The sequence below is a fragment of the Cervus elaphus genome, chromosome 27 (assembly GCF_910594005.1).
Source record: "Cervus elaphus chromosome 27, mCerEla1.1, whole genome shotgun sequence".
Classification (NCBI taxonomy): Eukaryota; Metazoa; Chordata; class Mammalia; order Artiodactyla; family Cervidae; genus Cervus; species Cervus elaphus.
The window spans coordinates 8,860,001-8,880,236 of record NC_057841.1 but is presented as its reverse complement, the minus strand read 5'-3'; the positions used below and the strand labels follow the sequence as shown (position 1 = coordinate 8,880,236).

Here is a 20,236-nt window from a genome sequence, read left to right as displayed (position 1 = left end):
ATGCTAAGATGAGTGGTGTCAGAAGGACATAGAAGCCAGCTTCTGGGGGCTTCCATTGACCAATTTTGGGGTGGTATGACAGCTACAGAGCATAGTAATGATAACTGATTATAAAGCATGGCATAATAGTGAAAATCCAACATTCCATTTAAAGTACTCTTCAAAGAAAGCCAGAGAGAACAGGCAAGACAGAGTCAAGGGCAAAATCCTGAAGTTCTTTATGGAAGAATGCCGGCTGATAAGTGTGGAAGGAATGGTAGAAAGAGAAAACTGCTGTTCTGCCGTGCACTTTATAATCACTGAGAAGGGTGAGCCTCGGTAATGAGCGCTTTGGGAGCTGGTTGTTAGGAAGCAGGTGGTTCACAGTGTCAGCTCCTAGAGACCCTCTGCATTCCTCGGCTCATGGTCAAGTCCTTCGTCTTCCCAGTCAGCAGCATAGCATCTCTGTGATCTTGCCCTCATGGTCGTGTCTCTTTCTTAGCTTCTTTCTTCTGTCTACTTCTTCTGAGTCTAAGGACACAGATTACATTGAGTCCACCCAGAGAATACAGGATCATTTTACTATTTTAAAGCCAGCTGTTCAGCAGCCTTAATTCCATTTGTGTACCATGTAACCTAAGAGGTTTCACAAGATTAGGATGTGGACATCTTTCAGAAGCCATTGCTTTGGTGCTGTGAAGTCACTGGGAGAAATGCACGCTTATTGTAGTATTAAAAATCTCTAATTCATCTGTCATTTATACCTATACAATTAAAAATGAAAATTAATGTGTAAAACTGTAGTATAAGAATAATTATTCATTTAAGTTCATTTTCAGAATGGTAATACCTCATTAATCATAAAAAAGATATATCAAGCAAAATGGCAAAAATTTCTGTACTTTTTTTATTTAAATAAAAAATTTTTAACTTATTTTTTTAATTGAAGGATAATTGCTCTACAGAATTTTGCTGTTTTCTGTTAAACCTCAGCATGAAGCAGCCATAGGTATGCATACATCCCCTCCCTCTTGAACCTCCCTCCCGTCTCCCTGCCCATCCCACCCTCTAGGCTGATACAGAGCTCCTGTTTGAGTTTCCTGAGCCAGACAGCAAATTCCTGTTGGCTGTCAGTTTTACATGTGGTGATGTAAGTTCCCATGTGGCTCTCTCATACATCTCACCCTCTGCTCCCCTCTCTCCATGTCCATAAGTCTGTTCTCTATGTCTGTTTCTCCATTGCTGCCCTGCAAATAAATTCTTTGGTACCATCTTTCTAGATTCTAGTTAGTATATGATACTTATCTTTCTCTTTCTGACTTATTTCACTCTGTATAATAGGTTGTAGGTTCATCCACCTCATTAGAACTGACTCAAATGTGATCCTTTTTATGGCTGAGTAATATTCCATTGTGTATATGTTCCACAACTTCTTTATCCATTCGTCTGTCGATGGACATCTAGGTTGCTTCCATGTTCTAGCTATTGTAAATAGTGCTGCAGTGAAGAGTGGGATCAGTTCGGTTCAGTTGCTCAGTCGTGTCCGACTCTTTGCGACCCCATGGACTGCAGCACACCAGGCCTCCCTGTCCCTCACCAACACCTGGAGTTTACTCAGACTCATGTCCATTGAGTCGGTGATGCCATCCAACCATCTCATCCTCTGTCGTCCCCTTCTCCACCCGCCTTCAACCTTTCCCAGCATCAGGGTCTTTTCAGATGAGTCAGTTCTTTGCATCAGGTGGCCAAAGTATTGGAGTTTCAGCTTCAGCATCAGTCCTTCCAGTGAATATTCAGGACTGATTTCCTTTAGGATGGACTGGTTGGATATCCTTGCAGTCCAAGGGACTCTCAAGTGGGATACATGTATCTTTTTCAATTTGGTTTCCTCAGGGTATGTGCCTAGGAGTGGGATTGCTGGGTCGTATGGTGGTTTATTCCATATTGTCTTCCATACAAGTGACATTTGCTTCAAAAGTCAGATCACATTATTGATAATATATTTTTGCACATCTTAAACTTACATGGTCATGGGGGAATGATCATGATCATTCTGCAGTGAATCATCACTTAAGGTATTGTTTATACTTTCTTTTTCAGCCATAAGGAGTTTATTATATAAATTGGCTGCTGCTTATAAATATGTATAAAGTGATGAAAATTAAGTTGACTGGCTTGTATTGATTTTGTACTCAAAGGAAACTAGATTCCTTTGGTTGACCAGTACTGCTGATTTTAAAGCAGAGAGAAATATTTCAAATTCCAAGTGGGGGTGATGAGAATTCTTAGTGTACCTTCATCCTTATTTTAAAATACATGTCTTGTTTCTCCTTGCTTAATTCTGATGTTTTCTTTCTGTTTCTGAGACCTGGCTCTGGGATGCTCCTGTTTGTGTGTGTGTCCTGTTCTCTCCAGTCATGGTTTTGTATTGTATTTGCTTTAATAGATAAGTCAGATCATCTTTCATGACTTACAAGTGAAGAGATTCTGCAATGAGAAAATCTGAGCGACTGAACAAAGAGGTTTTTAATGCATCTCCATACAGTGTAAAAAAAAAAAAGATTTTAAAATTTGAAGTTCAAATAGGAAATTTTTGTACTAAAATGTAGAAATCTGTAGCTAGTATGAGAATGCTACTTTTGTACTTTTCTTTTGACACCAAAAACAATTTCAAATGATGCTACCTCAGGTCATTAGAAATACCTGGAAATCAATCATACTTTAAACAGAACTACTTTTTATTATTTCAAAGTGTTCCTCTAGATTGTCAAGGCACTGCCCAGATGGAGAGCCACAGAGTGTATATTTCTAGCATGACTCTTACCCTTGAACTTCAGACCAGTAGAGTCAGCCTCCTGTTGGAGATCTGTCTGGATGTCCGTGGACTTCCTCGCTGAATAAGTCCCAAACTGATTTTCTCCTTCCAACCAGCTCAGATTTCCCAGGCCCAAATCTCTGATGTTGTCTTTGACTCCTTTCTTGTAGACTCCATGTCCAGCCCCTGTGGAGATTTGGTTGACTCTGGTTGTGAATGTGTGTCTGGGATTTGACCAGATCTCCTCTTTCGGGCTGGTCCTTGGTGCAGATCACCATCGTCTTTGCCTGGGTTTTACTGCAGGAGCCAGTTAGTTCATCCCTCTCTTTCTGCCCGCCCTCTGCCCCATCCCCAGTCTATTCCAAGCAGAGCAGCTGGAGGCCTCTATTGAAATGTGTGTCCTCTGTGGCCCTCCTCTGTCCAGACACTTTCCTTCTCCCCCGAGTGCCAGCCCTGGCTGTATGGCTTGGTGCCCTCACCAGTCCCCTCTGCCCTTCGTCCCTCAGGCTCATGTCCCAGGTTTCTCTGGCCACCGTGTCCTCCGCAGCCTCTGTTTCCTGCTTGGGGGAACACCCAGCTCCCCGATGTTCACTCACACTCCCCAATCTCTCAAAGGTAAAGTGCTGATCCCCTGCTGAGGTTTCAGCCCTTCCTTCTCTATTTTGTTTTTTAATCCCACCCCTTTCACTCTTTAAGATGCTCTGTGTCATAGGTGTTGTTCTTGTCCTCTTTCCCTCACTGGGTTTTACAGTTTCCAAGGCAGGGACTTGTCTTTCTTTGATCACCTACTCACCCCGGTTGCCTAGAGTGTGCCTGCCTGGAGCTGATCTGGTTTAGTACACACATGAGTGTGTGCACGTGTGATGAGCAGGATTGATGCGGGAGCCGGGCGGGCTGAGTGCTGCTTCATTCTAATGAGAAGCCACAGGTTTTAGAAGGAAAGCTCTGTGAAGACATGGCTTTAACTGTCTGATTTTGCCTCCTACATGGAGAACCTGCCAATTGCTGGTACCTAGGAGGGAGAATGAGTGGAAACAGGATGAAAAGTGTCAAGTCATGTGGGTTCATTGGGAGCAAGGTGTTTCAGTTGTATGGTTTTTCTGACTCAGGATTATTTTTGTTTTATTTCTGGTGGTGGTGATTTTGTTCAGTCGCTAAGTTATGTTCGACTCTGCAACCCCATGGACATCAACACACCAGGCCTCCCTGTCCGTCACTATCTCCCGAGTTTGCCCAAGTTCATGTCCATTCAGTTGGTATAACATCCAACCATCTCAACCGTCTCACCCGATACCATTTCTGGTGGTATCTAGATTATAAAATTTCCAGGACAATTATTATATTACAGTATTAATACTCTTATGGTGGCAGTGATGTATAGGCTCCAGTCAGTGCTATCAAATTACTGGCAATATTATCATCCGTGGAGGTAGGTAAGTTCAGTTGGTCCTGTTTGACTTAAACAAACTGTTTTACTGAGGAAGACATTGAGACTTTTACACTAATAGTACTTTGGACCAAATTAAAGGGATTTGCTTAATGTCAGGTTGAGGATGAATGAGTATTTTGCATTTGACTACAGTTGAGCTGTATTTTCGTATAGTAAATTCTTCCCCATAGTAATAAAAACTTATTAGGATATTTACTATTATAGACATTCAGCAGATAATGTCAGAATTTTATAAGAGGAAGCTTTCGTTCTCTATGTAGTTTAGTTTATTCCCCTGTGCAGTGTAATATTTTTGTTTACTTCTTAAACCTGAAGCATTTTAAATAATAAAATCTTTTTCTTTTTAAAACTGCACTGTGGTTTCTAAGCTCAGATCTCTTAAATTATACTTGGCCATATAAATAAGCTGTGCATTGCAACTCTGGGTTCTTAACCTTTGCCCTTTGCTATTAGCTTTATGTTTTTTTAATTATAGGAAAATAGAGGACAGTAGGGAAGTCATGACTTAAATGGACTGTTGTTATTACACTATTCTTTTTTAAGGAAATGAAAAATATTATTTATTTTGTTCAAATCAAGTGAAACAAATATAGAATGTCTTGTTACTGTTACTTTAGTAAGCATTTAATATCACCACAGTTAGATTCTTTATATATAATAATGATTTTTCCATTTTATGGATTCATGGTGTGATAGGTTATTTATAGTTGTAAAGCATGTGTTGTTCATAGTTATTAATGTATAGAAAAGAATAAATATTATTTTTAGTGTATACAAATGTGTTACGTGAATAATAAACTCACATTCATTAAAAAAATACAAACATTATTTTAGCCTCAAAACTGAGGTTCCCTATATTTTATGAAAATAACCAGAAGAGACCAGACAGGAAAAGGAGCATTCACATTTTTAAAAACTGTTTCAGTCTTAGCTTTTGACACCCATTTCTTCCATAAGGCCGTAATACTTTATATGGTCTTGTGTTGCCTGTCTGTGCAAACATGTCCAGATGAATTCAGTGTTTAATGTTAAGAATCTTATAACATGCCAATTTGATTTGTAGCCCTTCATATCATAGAATGCTAATTAAAATCATATTTTTGCATATGTCATGCCTTTCATGTACATATGCAAATAGATTCTGTTGCCTTTCAGCTATTAGTAATTAACTTTATGAAGGACAGCTGTAATACATAATTAACAAAAATGTTTGCAGGCCCTTTTACATTGAAAGTTACAACAGTAAATTTTTATTTTTTCGCTTATTGAGAGAGCTCTTTTAGTTTGATGCCTTGGAATGAGATCTAGGTTGTTTTAAACAATCACACGACATAATTAAATTGTGTTGTACTATATTCAGTAGAAGAATGGTGCTGTATGCACTGGCTGCTGATTCCTGTCCATTTCATATTTATGTCAACAAAATTGAATTAAGTGATCTGATTTGTGTGTAAAATAAGATAGCATGTCGGGTAATACTTTTTGTTTGTTTTAGTTATTGATATCTTCTGGGCACTTAAGTACATTTTTTTTGCATGTGTTGCAGACATGGTAAACATCTATATCATTTTAAAGAACCTCCCTTCAAATCATTACCATCTTCTTAAGGAAGCTTCTTGAAGGCTATTCATTTTCTCTTTTATAGTCCCTTAAATATTTAATAAAGTGACATTTTCTCAAGCTCATTTCATGATTGAAGTGTGGGATCAACTAGGGGGCAGGGTGTGTGATACTGAGGTGTTGGTTTATCTTTCTTACTGACAGTGAAGACAGTGACTGAAGAGCTAAAATCATTGGTTTGGTCCTTGTTCTTATACACAAGTGAGAAAATGACCCAGTGAACTGAAATGCAGTTATTTCTTTTGGTTTTCTGGTATTGCAATATATCTGTCTGTACGCAACTTTCTGCTTAGAAGGCAGTGCCTTTGTAATGTGCATTTTTGTGTTACAACTATATATATTCATAAATATATATGTCGATGTTAATTTTTTTTTAATTTTGCACATATTTCTAGTAGAGACTTATGTTTTAGTTCTATAATAACTTTAATAACTTTTTGTCTTTTTTTTTTAGGGTTGCATTTGTTATGAAGAAACACTTAAATACTCATCTATTAGGGAAACATGGAGTTGGCACACCAAAAGAAAGGTAATTTTCATCCATTTAAAATAATTTGACTATGATAAGTATATTTTCATTTTAGATTTTGTTTAGTGAGGTGACTCCTAGAGTTTTATCCAGTCAGTTCGTCATGTTTTACATGAGTGGTACTCTCGTGTTGAATATCATATATTATGCCATTCTCTCATAAAAATTTCATGTAGCATTTTAATTTTAGAAAATTTGATCTAAACATATTGGAAAATATTTGAAGGATTTGATTTTTTTTATCAATTTGTGGAATGACCTTGAAACAGAAGAGTTAAAGGGAGTCAACCTCTGTGAATGCTTTAGAATGAACTAAAATAAATATGTAAAACCAAACTATTTTCCTTTGAACTTTGTGTATTTTTGTTTTGAGGTTTTAAAATGACATTTTTGAATTCTAACTGTAGAATTAAATATTGCTGATTTGAAAAAGAAATACGTCTTGTGTCATCCTCCAAATAATACTACGGTTGCCATGTCATGAAAAATAACACTACAATTACGATGTCATCAACTGCCAGGTTTCCTTTCTTCTTGCTGCTGTATCATAATTAGCTGCATCACATAGACTTAATTATATTAGGTGAGCTGAAATATAGCAGTGTCAGCTCCCAGGTGAGCCTGGCTACTTCTGAAACTTTAAATCTTTAAACAGTGCAGCGCCTTCAACACTAGTGTGAGCACCCTCACCTGTAAAGCCTGGTAGGTTTCCCACTTTCCCCAGATCCTCAAAGACAGTATGTGAAATTCTGCAGACCCTCCTGTAAACTTTTGTTTTCAATACGGTTGTAAAATGCCAGTCATGATACAGTTTGTTCTGTCACACTGTAGCCTATGGCTTCTTCTGCCATATTTGTAAGTATTTAATGAATTAAGAAAAATTGAAATACTCATCAATATTTTCTATATTCACAAGAAATTTAACTGGACTTTTCTATTGGTAGCATATTGTTTTCTTAAGCATTTTGGTTTGGATATGTCTACTATGTGAGAATATTGGAATGTTATGTATGCCTACTTTCTGCTTTTTGGTTTCTCATACTTTTCTTTGTCACATTATATTTAATTTGAGACAAGATTTATGTGTTGGAGAGATCCTGGATGCCTTATTCTTGAAATCTGAAAAATTTTGTATTATTTAAATTGTAATTTTGGACTTGTCAAAGTTATGTTTTATAAGCACTTAGGAAACAAAACATCTGTAGTTATTGTGTTCTTGTTGCTTTCACTTGCATTATCTCATTAATCACAATACCCTATTGCGGTGGTTTAGTTGCTCAGTCATGTCCGATTCTTTGTGACCCCTTGGACTGTATCCCGATAGGCTCTTCTGTCTGTGGGATTTTCCAGGCAAGAATACTGGAGTGGGTTGCCATTTCCATCTCCAGGGGAACTTCCTGACCCAGGGCTCAAACTGGGGTCTCCTGCATTGCAGGCAGATTCTTTACTGACTGAACCACCATGGAAGCCTATATTACTATATTAGTGGTGCATTATTTTTCTAATGTTACAGAACTAAAGACAGATTGAGGAATATACAATATTTCATAAATAGTTAAGTGTAAGAGTTGTTATTTTTCTGATTCCAATTCTAGTGCTCTTCCTCATGGTGATTATTATATTTCACATTGAAAATCTTTATATACAGGGTACTTAGGGTGTTTTATTCACAAAACAAATTTGAATGAAACATTCGATCTAGATTGCATGATAAAAATAAAATATTTCCCTGCTGTATAACTAGTATATATTTTTAACTCAAATGTATCATTTTGGTTTTTATTTAGGAATTTAAAAAAATTTGAGTATATTTGTTCGTATTGTTTCATATTAATGAAAAATTCATCACCTTGTACATATATTTATCCTACAGGCACCTTAAGAATAGTAGATGCCTTCTATATGTGATCCTGGGCATTTGAAAGTTCCAACTGGACTCTGGTTTTTTCATTTACCTGTGCATTCCAGGATAGCTCTCTGTTACTTGCTTTCATTTCAGTCCCTGATACAAAAAGAAAGGCTAAATAGAGGCAAAAGAAGGACTGCATGTCTTTCTCCCCTCTGAGGTATGATAAGCTTTTTCTCTAATATTTACGTGATTTTTGTCCTAAAATCAGGAGATGAATCTCAAATGGGAAGGCGTTCCTCATCTTCTGTATCATTCCCTCCTAAGTAGTCTGATTGCAGAGTTCCTCTGAGCTCAACATTAGATTGTGTTGTTTTTCCTACTAAAATTTGTGTATTTGAGCAGGCCTCTTGTTTATAGTATCTGCTTATTGATAGGACAGTCCCTCTTCTTGCATGGAGAGGCTGAGTTGGAATGCCAGGGCCTCAGCCACAGCATAATTTCCCAATAGACGTCCATAGCTGGAGAAGACTAAGATGTAAGGAGCAGAATCTAGCCTGATGAATACCAAAGGCCCCTTCCTTCCAGTGCACCTTCCTTACCTCCTTGGAGAGGGAATTGTTGCCTTTTAATAGTCTTAGGAAACAAAGAAACTCCTTATCAGCATGTTCAACTGTCTCTTTGGGCAGAACTATTCTCTCAATTCAGTTAAACATTTTTTCTTACCTATTTAAAACATTAATGCCTTGCTATAGTTTTGCAAGCTTGCTATATTTTAATTTCTCTAGGACAATGTAATCAGTTTATTCTTTTTATGTTTTGAATTTGATTCTCTCCTCTCATGTGTTGCATATTATGGCAAATAGTAATAGAAGTTAGCTAAATAGGCTGTGACAATTAAATTAATAATGCATTTTGTTTGCAAGTATTTAGGCCTTGTGCTTTGACTGATATATGCAAAAATGGTAATTTATTACAAATAAATTCATATTCTTGCACTATAATTTGATGAATTAATAAATTTTGTCAGCGTGACTGTCATTAGCCACAGAAAAATAAATAATTTCAAATACATATTTTTTGACTCCAGGAAACACCTGAGGTAATTGCTTGTATAAGAGCAACTTTTGTATTCCAAAATTTGCATGAACTTATTTTAAGGTAGTATATTACTGTATTTTAGAAGTCCTGTACACTTAAATATAAACAGCTATATACAGCCACATTCAGTTCACATTCCAAAATAATAAGCTGATTAATTTGAGAGTTCATTCTAAAGTATTCCCTATTTTAAATAAGTAATTCTCTTTATAATATAGTAAGCTGGAGTAGCTTTATGACTCTTTGAATTTGCTAATAGTAATCTAGAAAACGAGCTTATCCACAATTATCACAATTGAAACAGCCATAATAAGTATGTCTTATGTGAAAGCCAGGTGCATATTACAATAGAAGGAGATAGCATTTGTAGTTCAGCACTTGGAAATCAGCTGGGCTTTGAATGACTGTGGAGATAGGAGGAGAGGAAACAATTCACTCAGAATTTCTGAGCTGATAAGTGGGTTTTGTGGTGTTCGGGACAATGTCAGAAAATGTCTGCACTGGTAGTGTCTCAGGAAGACTCACGTGCTCCCAAAACCAGCTTTTCCAGTAAAGGATTTTAAACTGGACATGGACATCAGAGACTCTAGGAGCTAAATAATTGTTCTTATTTTTTCAAGTTACTAATGAATATCTAGATTGAAACCTTAATATTTTTTCAATGAAGCAGTTTTTGGAGGAGGCTATGCATATTCTAAGTCTCAGATTGTGCCTAATTTTCAGCCCAGCTGTGGGGTATGTTCAGGCCCCCAGGGCGGGCCCAGGGCTCACCAGTGTTTTTGTTCAGGTGAATGGGTTTCCCTCCTTCAGATGGCTGAGCCATAAAATTTTTCCCCGAGTTCTCCCCATCAGACATTTGGAACTTGTGGTTAGGCATCTTTTAACAGTATCTTTGAGCTTATTGATGATAAAATCTTTTCCCCACACTTTTATATGGACCAGATATTATCTAGTTTGAGTGTGGGATAGACATACTGGCAGCCCTGATACTGGCTCTAATTTGCTATGAACCATTGCTACAGGGTTCTTTGGAGTCTGTCTTGTCTCCTTTATGGAGAACTTTCGTATTTATATGTTAAAATTGTGTAGAAGCATCATCATTGTTTTGTGTCTTTCAGTTTAGAGGGCCTCACCCTTTTTCTTGAAGCATGAAAATATCATCCAAAACCCAAGCATTCCTGGAAAAAGCATATGTACATGTACACGCACAGTTTTTACTGAAATTTTGCCAGTGATAGATACTGTGGGTTGATTAGAAACTTAGGTTACTTTAAAATGAGAGAATACTACCTTTTCTAAAAACTCTGAATTGCATGTATTTAGGTAGACTCAAATTTTTCCTATTAGGAAAGATTCTGTTCATAATGTGAGATGAATTCCTGTTGTTGTCTCGTTATTATCCATTTTAAAGTTTAAAATTTTGCCTTTTGGCGAAGTTGGTATTGGCTTGTGTTTTCTTTTCTTAAAGGATCAGCCGTTTTCCGTACTGTTTATTCCGTGTGAGTTTCTGTAAGGCACCTCTGTTTTCCGTCTTCCCACTGGAACAGGCGGTTTGTTCTCAGGGGCGCGCACCGTGGCCCGCCCCGCGCTGTGTCCTTCTGCTCGTCTGGGAGCCGCGTTCTTTTAGCGCTTGTGGGTCCCGTGTCTGTCGCTCAGGCCTGCTCCCCAGTCACTGCTGTTGATTGGTTTCCCCTCTCAGTGCTCCTCTTAATCAGTGGTTAGTGATTTTTTTTTTTCCTTTAATGAGGCCCAATTTTGGAAAAATTAAGTGTCTATGGGCTCCTCTCTGCTTTAAAAAAATATTTATACAAGAAATAACTCTGTTGAGCCAAAATGGAGGGAAAAAAACCTTTCAGTTCATTCTGTCTTAGATTGCTTGTTTTAACGAGTGGGAGGTTTTTCTATTTGAGTGACTTACTGTTGCTTCTGCGTGAGCCGAGGACACCCTTTCTTCTGCCTTCTTCCATTTCTCCTTCTTGTCATCTGTAGACAGCGTCTAGTGTATAAATAATATCCTGTGATCATTTAATACCATTTTATTTAAGGAAGTTGGATGGAATAGACAGATAACCCTGCTAAATAATTACCTCCATGTGGGAAGATAGATAAAAGTCACATCCTTTACTCAGGGTTGTTATTTTTAGAAAACTTTCTTCTATGTTTTACTGACTTAATCTGACCATTTATAAAGATTCATAAGGAGATGAGTATATATTTTCCACCAAAGTTATCTTGTTAGTACTTGGGTAGTATTTCTAAATTAAATGGGCAATTTAGATATTCTGTGGTTGCCTTATGACAAATGTTTTCTTACTGAAATGGGTACATTCTAATTCCTACTTCATAAATTTTTGAGGTGAACATTAGCAAAAGTAAGCGTCACTGGTGAGACTATTGGGGTTTCAGCTTGTTTCCAACTTACTTTATGGGGGAGGGTTTGGGCCAAGTTGCAGATGTTCTCCTGACTCATCTGTGAGGGGACAGAAAACCCCCTTCTTAACTTGTAACTCCCTTGGGCCCCTCAGTTTCCATGAAGCACTGTGAGCCCTACTCCTGCTTCAGCTGCTTAATCCAAAGCCGTGTGGAGTATCCCAATACTATGTGTTTGTCTGATAGATTAGTTTGCTGTTCTGAATAAATATTCCTTCCACTCATTTCTCGTGACTGGACTCTCAGTGTTGTCCTTCCATCAGAACAGCCGCTTATCTCTCCCATTGTGTCTGCTTTCCTCCTCCAGTAACATTTTGACTGATCTTGTACTTAGTTTTTACGATAATGACAAATCTCAGAATGCTTTGAGAAGTCATGTCTTTATTGTAAAGATCTTGCTCAACATGCTGCTCCTGGACATAGATCGTATCTTCCTAGTGAGATGGTTGGGGGCAGTTTCTTTCAGGTCTCTCTTTCAGGAAAAGGTGTGCCTTTCTGAAACAGCTTGTCATTTTGGTCTTAAGTACTAGCAAATCATGTGTATAATTGAGTTTTCCTCCTTATGTTTACTTCTAGAAAGCTCAGTGCCAAAATTGTAACTCATCTCCAGAAAGTAGGATGGACTTCACGGAATGCATTTTATTTACTACTGTTATTTCTAGTTTCATCTTTTTTTCCCTTATGGGAAATTCCCATTTTATGTGAGTGGTATATTTTAACAACTTCACATAAATCAAAACTCACATAATTCAAGGGAAGTTTTGCAACAGGGATATTTGTGAGGCAGGGTCAGTATTTGTCTGGAAGGACGTGGTCTCCAGCCCTGTGCTCTGGGGCATAGTGTCCAGCGGTGCATAGCCCTGTGATGAGATGTTTTAGAAGTGTATAAAAGTATATAAAAGTGTATAAAAGGCATAAAAGTGAAGCAGTCCTCCCTTCTTTGGCGGGGGAGGACATGCCATGTCTGCTCAGCACACTCTAGGAGCAGGCATTCCTCACAATAACAGACAATCTTGAAGAGTAAAAAGCACCATTTATACCTTTTATAAAAGTGTATACCTTTTGTACACTTTTATAGCAAGCAGGGTTCTTGCTCTCTGCTCTGTCAGAAGTAACCGCTGCTCATAGTATGTCACAGCTGTGCTGATAAAATCCCGTGTCTACTACTCTGAGGGAAATTCTCCTGTTAGTAGGGGAGAAAGCTTAGGTGTTAGAGTATATGTGCTGCAGAAATATAGGACTGTTTTCTACTGTTTCTAAGATTCATTCTTTAGTTTAAGCTAACATTTGATTTCTCTCTGTGTTTTATTCTTGAGCATTGAAATAGACATGAGTATATTATATGAGTCTTGTTCTTCAGAAGATACTGTAGGTTATGCAGTTATCCATAGTATATAAAAAGAAAGGCTACACAGTGATACAAAAGAAGGGTTTAGAAGAGGGAACAATTAATCCTGCCTCAGAGGTGTTCTGGGAGATGCTCATGAAGACATCTGGTTTATTTATTCATTGATTCTCCCAGTCAACACTGACTGCATCTACTACATCTACTGCTGTTGTGTTCCACAGTTGAGCTGGCCTGTTGTGTTTGCAGATCATACACCCTCTGGTCTCATGCCCCTCGATTTGGGGTTGACGGACTGAGGCTAAGGATGTAGGGATAATACACCTGTAAAGGGAAGGGGGAATTTTATCATGTGGGAGGTGCTGGTGAAAACACAGCAGAAGTGCTATTCCTAAGAGTGTCTGGGCGGGCTGTTGCTTTAGGACAGGCTTTAATAAAGGGGCGCCCTCTGAGGGAGGCCCCCCGGTGGGGTGTGTGAGAGCTTGGCTAATCCTGCTCTAGTGTGTCCTGGGGCTGGGGGAAGGGAGTGGGCAGAAAATGAGCAGGTACGATGCCCGCTTAGCACTGTTTAGGAGGGGACCACAGGTGGGAGTATTCCTTCAGGGCGATGATGGGAGGGGCAGTGAGTTGGAATCCAGCGGGGAAGAACCAGGAACGCCGCGCCAGTGTCGTGTCTTACTTCACACAAGGGGAAGCCAGCAAGCTGTTGGCATGGAGTTCAGACCTCAGGGAGGGTTCTCGGGTCACGTCGCAGAGCTGTTTCCTGGACCCTGGCCTGCTTTCCCTGCTCCGCCTACTCCCCTCCGTGCCAGTCGCCTCTCCCTATTCATCCTTCAGAGCTTGCCTGCAAATAAGCCCTGTAGTCATTGGTTTTACAGGCAGACCTTGTTTCCTAGTGTTTTGCAGATATTGCATTTCTTACAAATTAAAGGGTTGTGGCAACCCTGTGGCAAGCAAGTCTATCAGCTCCATTTTCTCCAGTAACATTTGCTTACTTCCGGTTTCTTTGTCAACATCTGGTAATTCTCACAAGATTTTAAACTTTTATTATTACTTTATTTTATGTTGACCTTGGATCAGTGATCTCTGATGCTATTACTATGACATGAAGGCTTAGACCAATGGTTAGTTTTTAGCAGTCAGATATTTTCTAGATATAATGATATTACATACTTAACACAGTATAATGTAGTGTAAGCATAACTTTTATATGCACTGGGGAACCGAAAAATTCATGTAACTCCCTTTCTTGCTTTATCATGGTGGTCAAGAACGAAACCTATGGTATTTCCGAGAAGGGCCTGCATTTTGCTAGACACGGTCTGTTCCCAGCTCTGTAACCTACTTCTCCCTTCCTCTGTGCTTTTGTTCTTCCTGCCCTCATTACACTCCTGCCATGTTTATTTTCTCCTGATTGTCAGTCTAAGTCGTTATTTTATTTCAAGCTTCAGTATGAGGAACATGTCTTCTATGAGTTTCTTCCTTGTTTATTCCATCTCTAAATTGCCTTTATTTTTTCATCATATTCCTATGGAACCTTGCTGAATAAAGAATATATACATACACAGTGACTCAGTGGTAAAGAGCCACTTTGTATGCAGTGCAGGAGATGTGGTTCAATCCCTGGGTCAGGAAGATCCCCTGGAGAAGGAAATGGCAACCTACTCCAGTATTCTTGCCTGGGAAATTCCATGGACAGAGGAGTCTGGTGGGCTACAGTCCATGGGGTAACAGAAAAGTTGGGCAAGACTTACTGATTAAACAACAGCATATATATATATACACACACACACACACACACACACACACACACACATATATATATATATATAATAATATATGTATATAAGAATATATGTATGAACTCCATTTCCCAAAGCAGAAACCTGAAAAACTATAATGATATTGTGTATAATTACGTAATCTAGTACTAGTTCATTGAGTTATTACAGCAGAAATGTATGGTTTAGTAATGATAATCTTTATTAAATGAGGAATGCCTCCTTTTTCATTCCTATATACAAATAAGATAAAATTGAATTCTGTGGAGAAGGTGAGCTATACCTTTTCTAGTATGAATGTTCTAATTGTTTGTTCATCTGTTAGTACATTGTTGTTTAATATGACAAGTTAATTTCTAAGGATTTTTGTGGGGCTACCATTTAATGTAGTAGTTCAGTCAGATCTTGGGTATAAGAATACCTGCTCTTTTAACTCTCTTTGAAGTCAGTGAGTAAGTGATCCCCACTATGATCAATCAAATATGCTAAATGTTCAGAAGGTAGGTGTTTTCCCTTGGCAGGCATCTAGAATATTTTTGGCCATTCTCTTCTTTTATTTCACTTAAATTGCTTTTAGAACACTGGGGCTTATACATCTGGACTCTGACTAAAATATGCCCTAAGCTCTTATCTTTAATTCCCAGTCAGCACCAGAATGAAAGAGAACAAAGGCCTATATGTTCACTGCAGCCTTCAATTATGCTTAATTACCAACTTTCATACAGTTTCATTATACAGTACTGCCTTCTTGTGAGACTTTCTTTATATTCATGATGTCTTGGTAGTTGCTTATAAAAGTCCAAGTTTAAAATTTTTCTGAGGAATTTTCAGGAAACTTACAAGCTTTCTGAAGTAATTTTGGTAAAGTTGGATCAAAGCAATTTGGTGATCCGTTTTAACAGATGAAAAACAAGAAGTTTACATTTCGTTATGCCACACAGCACGGATGGGAGAAATCGAGGGTTTACCCGGTATTCTCCAAGACTTCTCCCCTCAGCCCCGGGCCACTGGAGGATTCCGCTGTGAGCTTCAGACCCAGGGCCTCCCCACCAGTCCTGTGCTGCTGTCTCCCTCGTCCTCAGGGGAAACAGGCAGGCAACCACGTTCTTTATGAGGCAGGTCGGTCTTGTGCTGATGCCAGCGGTCTGCAGAACGACTGCCTTCTGGTTCAGCACGCCCTTCACTCCCTTCAGAACCATCATGATGCCCACTGATACGTTCTAAGATACAAGGTTGAATCGTATGAAACCAACACTTAGGTTAAAAACCATCAAATACTGGCAAACCTAATTCTATTTAGAGCTGGCATGTGATGTTAATATCAAAATCTGCTTTTCAGGGAAGTAATAATTTCCACTGAGTTTTAATGTAACCCTGTTCTTGCTGTTTTTAGGGACAGTGAGTGATTCCCTAGACACAGCCTTATGCAGTATGTGGTAGTGTAGTGTGTGGTAGTGTAGTATCCTAATCAGGAAACTAAATAAAACTAGGAAACCCATCTCATCATACTTTGTTCACTGTTTCCACTCCATGTCCTCTGAAAGCCATGTTGGCACGCCTTCTAGGCCTGGGCCAGCTGTTATTTTCAAAGCCCAGGTTTTGTCTCATTGTGAAATTCCTGCCCTGGATCTCTATTCTATGTAATCTCTTCTTACTCCTAAGAAGACTGATGTACAGTTTAGCACCTTCTGTTTTGTTTCTCTTTATCTTTTTGAAAACAGTGGATTTGTACCCTGGGTCCACGCGGATAATTTCTTGAGGGCTATGGTTCCCAACTGTCCTCCTCTATCTCAGGTTTTCAGAAGGTGATTGACCTTCAGTGAATATTGATAGATTTAAGATATTAAAATTCTCATTGAAATTTTCCTTTTTTAAGGTGGACTTTTTCCTAACTGGTGTAACATGTGATTTATAGTCACATTTTAATAAAAGTATTGCAAAATAGTATATGTAACAGTCTGTGGCCCTGCTTGTTAGTTGCGTCAACCCCAAATGCATTCTTCCCGAGTCACTGTGGATTTATTGTCTTCTCATTTGGGAGGCCCAGGACACATGTTCTCATTCCTCAGGGTTATGGTGACATGGGCATGGATTTATAGTTATACGAGTACCAAAAAAATCATACTATATATAAACACAGCATTTTTTTTTAACATAATAAGTACTTATTTTTAGATAAAAACTTACTAAAGAAATTTTTAGTTGCTGAGGTTTAAACCATACCTCTGTCTCCTTTTTCATGCTCATCTGGTGCAGAAAGGGATTTGGGAAATAGTCGATTCAGCAGAATATATATGAAGTTTTTTAACAATTATACCCAAATTTTCTTTGAAGCTAATTAAAACAATAATTTCCCCTTTCATTCTCACAGTGCACTCTAATATTGAGAATGTTTTTTTTTCTCATTTCATGTTTATAATTAAATAATAAAGGATATGCCATATGTTTTTGGCAACTAGGAAGTGGCAGTCTTACTGCTGGATATCTGGTCTTTAAAATTTTATGCTTTTCTTTTTCTAAAAAATATTGCTGATATGATAATCAGATTTTAAAGATTAAGAAAATTTCTAACAAAAGAATTAACCCAATGCTTATTATTTATTAGTACTCATAGTAGTAGCAATATATGAACATATTCAAAGTTTCAGTGAATTTTTGGATTGTCTCTTTCTGTTAAACAGAAATCAAAAACTTTACATGGAACACTGCTGTGTAAAACCAGTAAAAACCAGATGCTCTGTCTGAGGCTGCCAGGGGGTCCAAAGCCTCCCTCAGTGGTGGGGCACCTTCTCTGTGTCTCAGAGAAGCCGTGGGCGCCTCATTACACTGAAGCGCATCTCTGCACACAGCTTCCTTTGCTGGCGCACTATGCCATTGACGCTCTCGGCTCTTGCGTTTACTGCGTCGCCGCCCCCTGAGTGACGGGACACTGGCGTGCCCGGGTGCGCGGGTCCCAGCCCTGAATTTAGCTGGAATCCGGCCCACCTTCAGGTCTCTGCGCTTGGCTCACCACAGCTGTCTCGTGCCTCTGGAGAAGTGATGGAGACCAAACCAGGTTAATCAAACAGATCAACGTCTGCATCTGATGGAAATAAAAGAAAGAACGAAAAAAATGTCAGTGTAATCACTCTGAGCTAGAGATACACGGTTGGACTGAATTAAAATCTGGAATGTAATGTTCTAGTTCTAATGTTCAGTGGAAAATTCACAGATGTTCATTCTCTTATTGAGTGAGTAAATTTAAATAATGGGGCCACAGATGGACCAGTGATGAGCAGAATTTATTTGGCCCAGTTTTGTGCCCTGAGGTCTGTGTGGTGAGACCCTGGTCTGCCACATTCAAATGACCAACATCATGCTTGATGGGCAACAAAGAGAGTTGGCTTTAGGACCCTCTCTTTGGTTCTGTAGCCAGTACCTGAAGCATCCATTCAGTGAAGGAGGAAAACTTGATAAGAGTCTTGAAGAGATGGTTCTCTTGTTGGTAATGTTATGAATGGAAAGCATCAACAAAATTGTCAATTCTTAGAAAATCACTAGTCTTTCAAAATTCATCTGCAATTACAGTGGGGAACTATTAATTCATGTGGCTCTCAACTCACTTTTTATTATGAGAAAAGTTTGACTTGGAGATTTTAGTGGTACTTTTCCTTGCGTAAGTTCAGGCTGGCAGTGGAGGGGCGCTCTGCTGACCCTGCCTCGGACGAGTGCTTGCTCCCGAGTGAAGCTGTTCTTAGAGAAGGTTGGAACCAACAGCTGTTCCTCTGATGGAGCCACCATCACAAGAGGTGCGTCTCTGGAAGGACCCACCCCTACCTGCTAAGAGGTGTGGTTGGCCCCCAGCAGTGTCTGAGAAAGAAGTTGGGCTGAGCTTCATCCTAGCAAATGGACGCCTTTCATCCCAAGATGAAACCTGCTACTTTCAGTCAGAAATAGCTGCTGCTTAGATGCCCCTTTGTTTAAATGGCTGTGCTCTGCTTTTTGGTTCTTTTTCTCAGTGTCCACCACTGGTTTCGCCTGCCTTTTTGCTCCCTTATCCAGTGACTGAGGTCATGGCAGAACGTGCTGGGACCTTGCAGAGTGCCTCCGCTCCCCGCCTGCAGAGGCCTTCACGGTCTGCACCCTCATCTCATCCTGCTTGTGGAGACAGGCTGTGTGACACCGCAGTGATGTTCTGAAATAGAATGTAGCATTTGTTGAAAGAACTCATAGCTTTGTTCATGATTTTAAGCTATATTTATAGAATCACTGATATTCTAAAGGGGTTACTTAATTTTTTTGAACACGTTACCACCTTTTATGAGGGAAGGTATATTCTACGAGGCTTTCTAAAGGTCTCAGTTCATATGCCTTGCAAATGTCAGCAGCTTACTATATTTAATTTGCCCTAACATCAGGTAGCTTATTGCAGAGTAATGCAGAATTTTGGATTTTAAAGAGAACTTTACATTTCATAGGTATAAAACCAGTTTCAGAGAGACTTGATCTAGACCATCTAGATATTCAAAATTTTGGCAAGTAAAAAGTGGTCTGTGTCTCCAAATTCTGTAGTTTCTCTGCATCCCTCTTTGGGAACAAGGAGCTGTGGTTCCATTGTTCTTTGAGAGAGCTGTGCTCTTTCGAGACTGGTCCTTCATAGTTTTGCATGTAATGCTTAGTATCTTCTCAGCATCTTTAACCATAAAAATTGGTGCTTAAATATGTACAACTTAATGTAGCTATGAAAAATAAATTTTACCCCCTTTTCAGGTGCTTATTGATAAAATATAACACACACATATATAAAATTGGAAAAGTCTGAGTGTATTTGTTTAAATAAAAGAAGTTTATTTTTAGTCTGAACGTATTGGTGCAAAACTTTTACAGTGATGCAGTGTATAGAAAAGATAGACTTTCACTCTTTTCTTCTAATTTTTTTTCTTTCAATGGTGGCGTTAGTAATGCTAGTGTTTGTTGGAATATAAAGTATAAAATAAGATCTTTCTTGAGAATATTACATCGTTAGAAACTACCCAGTGACTCCTTGTCAAGTGAACAAAGATGAAACATTTTTAATCTAGCATGAGGAAATGTGTCAGAGTGCATTTTTGACCATGGGGCTTACTGCAAAATAAACTGATATTTAATATAAATTTGAAGCCAAATGAATTTAGCCATTTGTGGCTTATATCAAGTCATATCACCTAATATTGTCTTCTTGTTCGATAAAACTTTTTAAAAGTTGTATTTAACTCTAGTCAGAAAACTCAATTACCTATAAATGAACATGTTGAAAAACCTTTTTATAGAAGTTACTGCTCATTCATTGATGTCCCAGCACTAGAAAAAATTCCTGTTAGA

General features: G+C 38.6%; 1 protein-coding gene across 3 annotated transcripts in view; it reads left to right on the top strand.

Moving 5' to 3' along the window:
• Positions 1-20,236, top strand: part of ZNF407 (zinc finger protein 407) — a 373,222-nt gene that overhangs the window by 136,783 nt on the left and 216,203 nt on the right. For all 3 annotated transcript variants that reach the window (XM_043889302.1, XM_043889304.1, XM_043889303.1), the window contains exon 4: positions 6,319-6,393. In XM_043889302.1, coding sequence (XP_043745237.1) covers positions 6,319-6,393 — 75 coding nt within the window. The remainder of the gene's footprint in view (positions 1-6,318; positions 6,394-20,236) is intronic.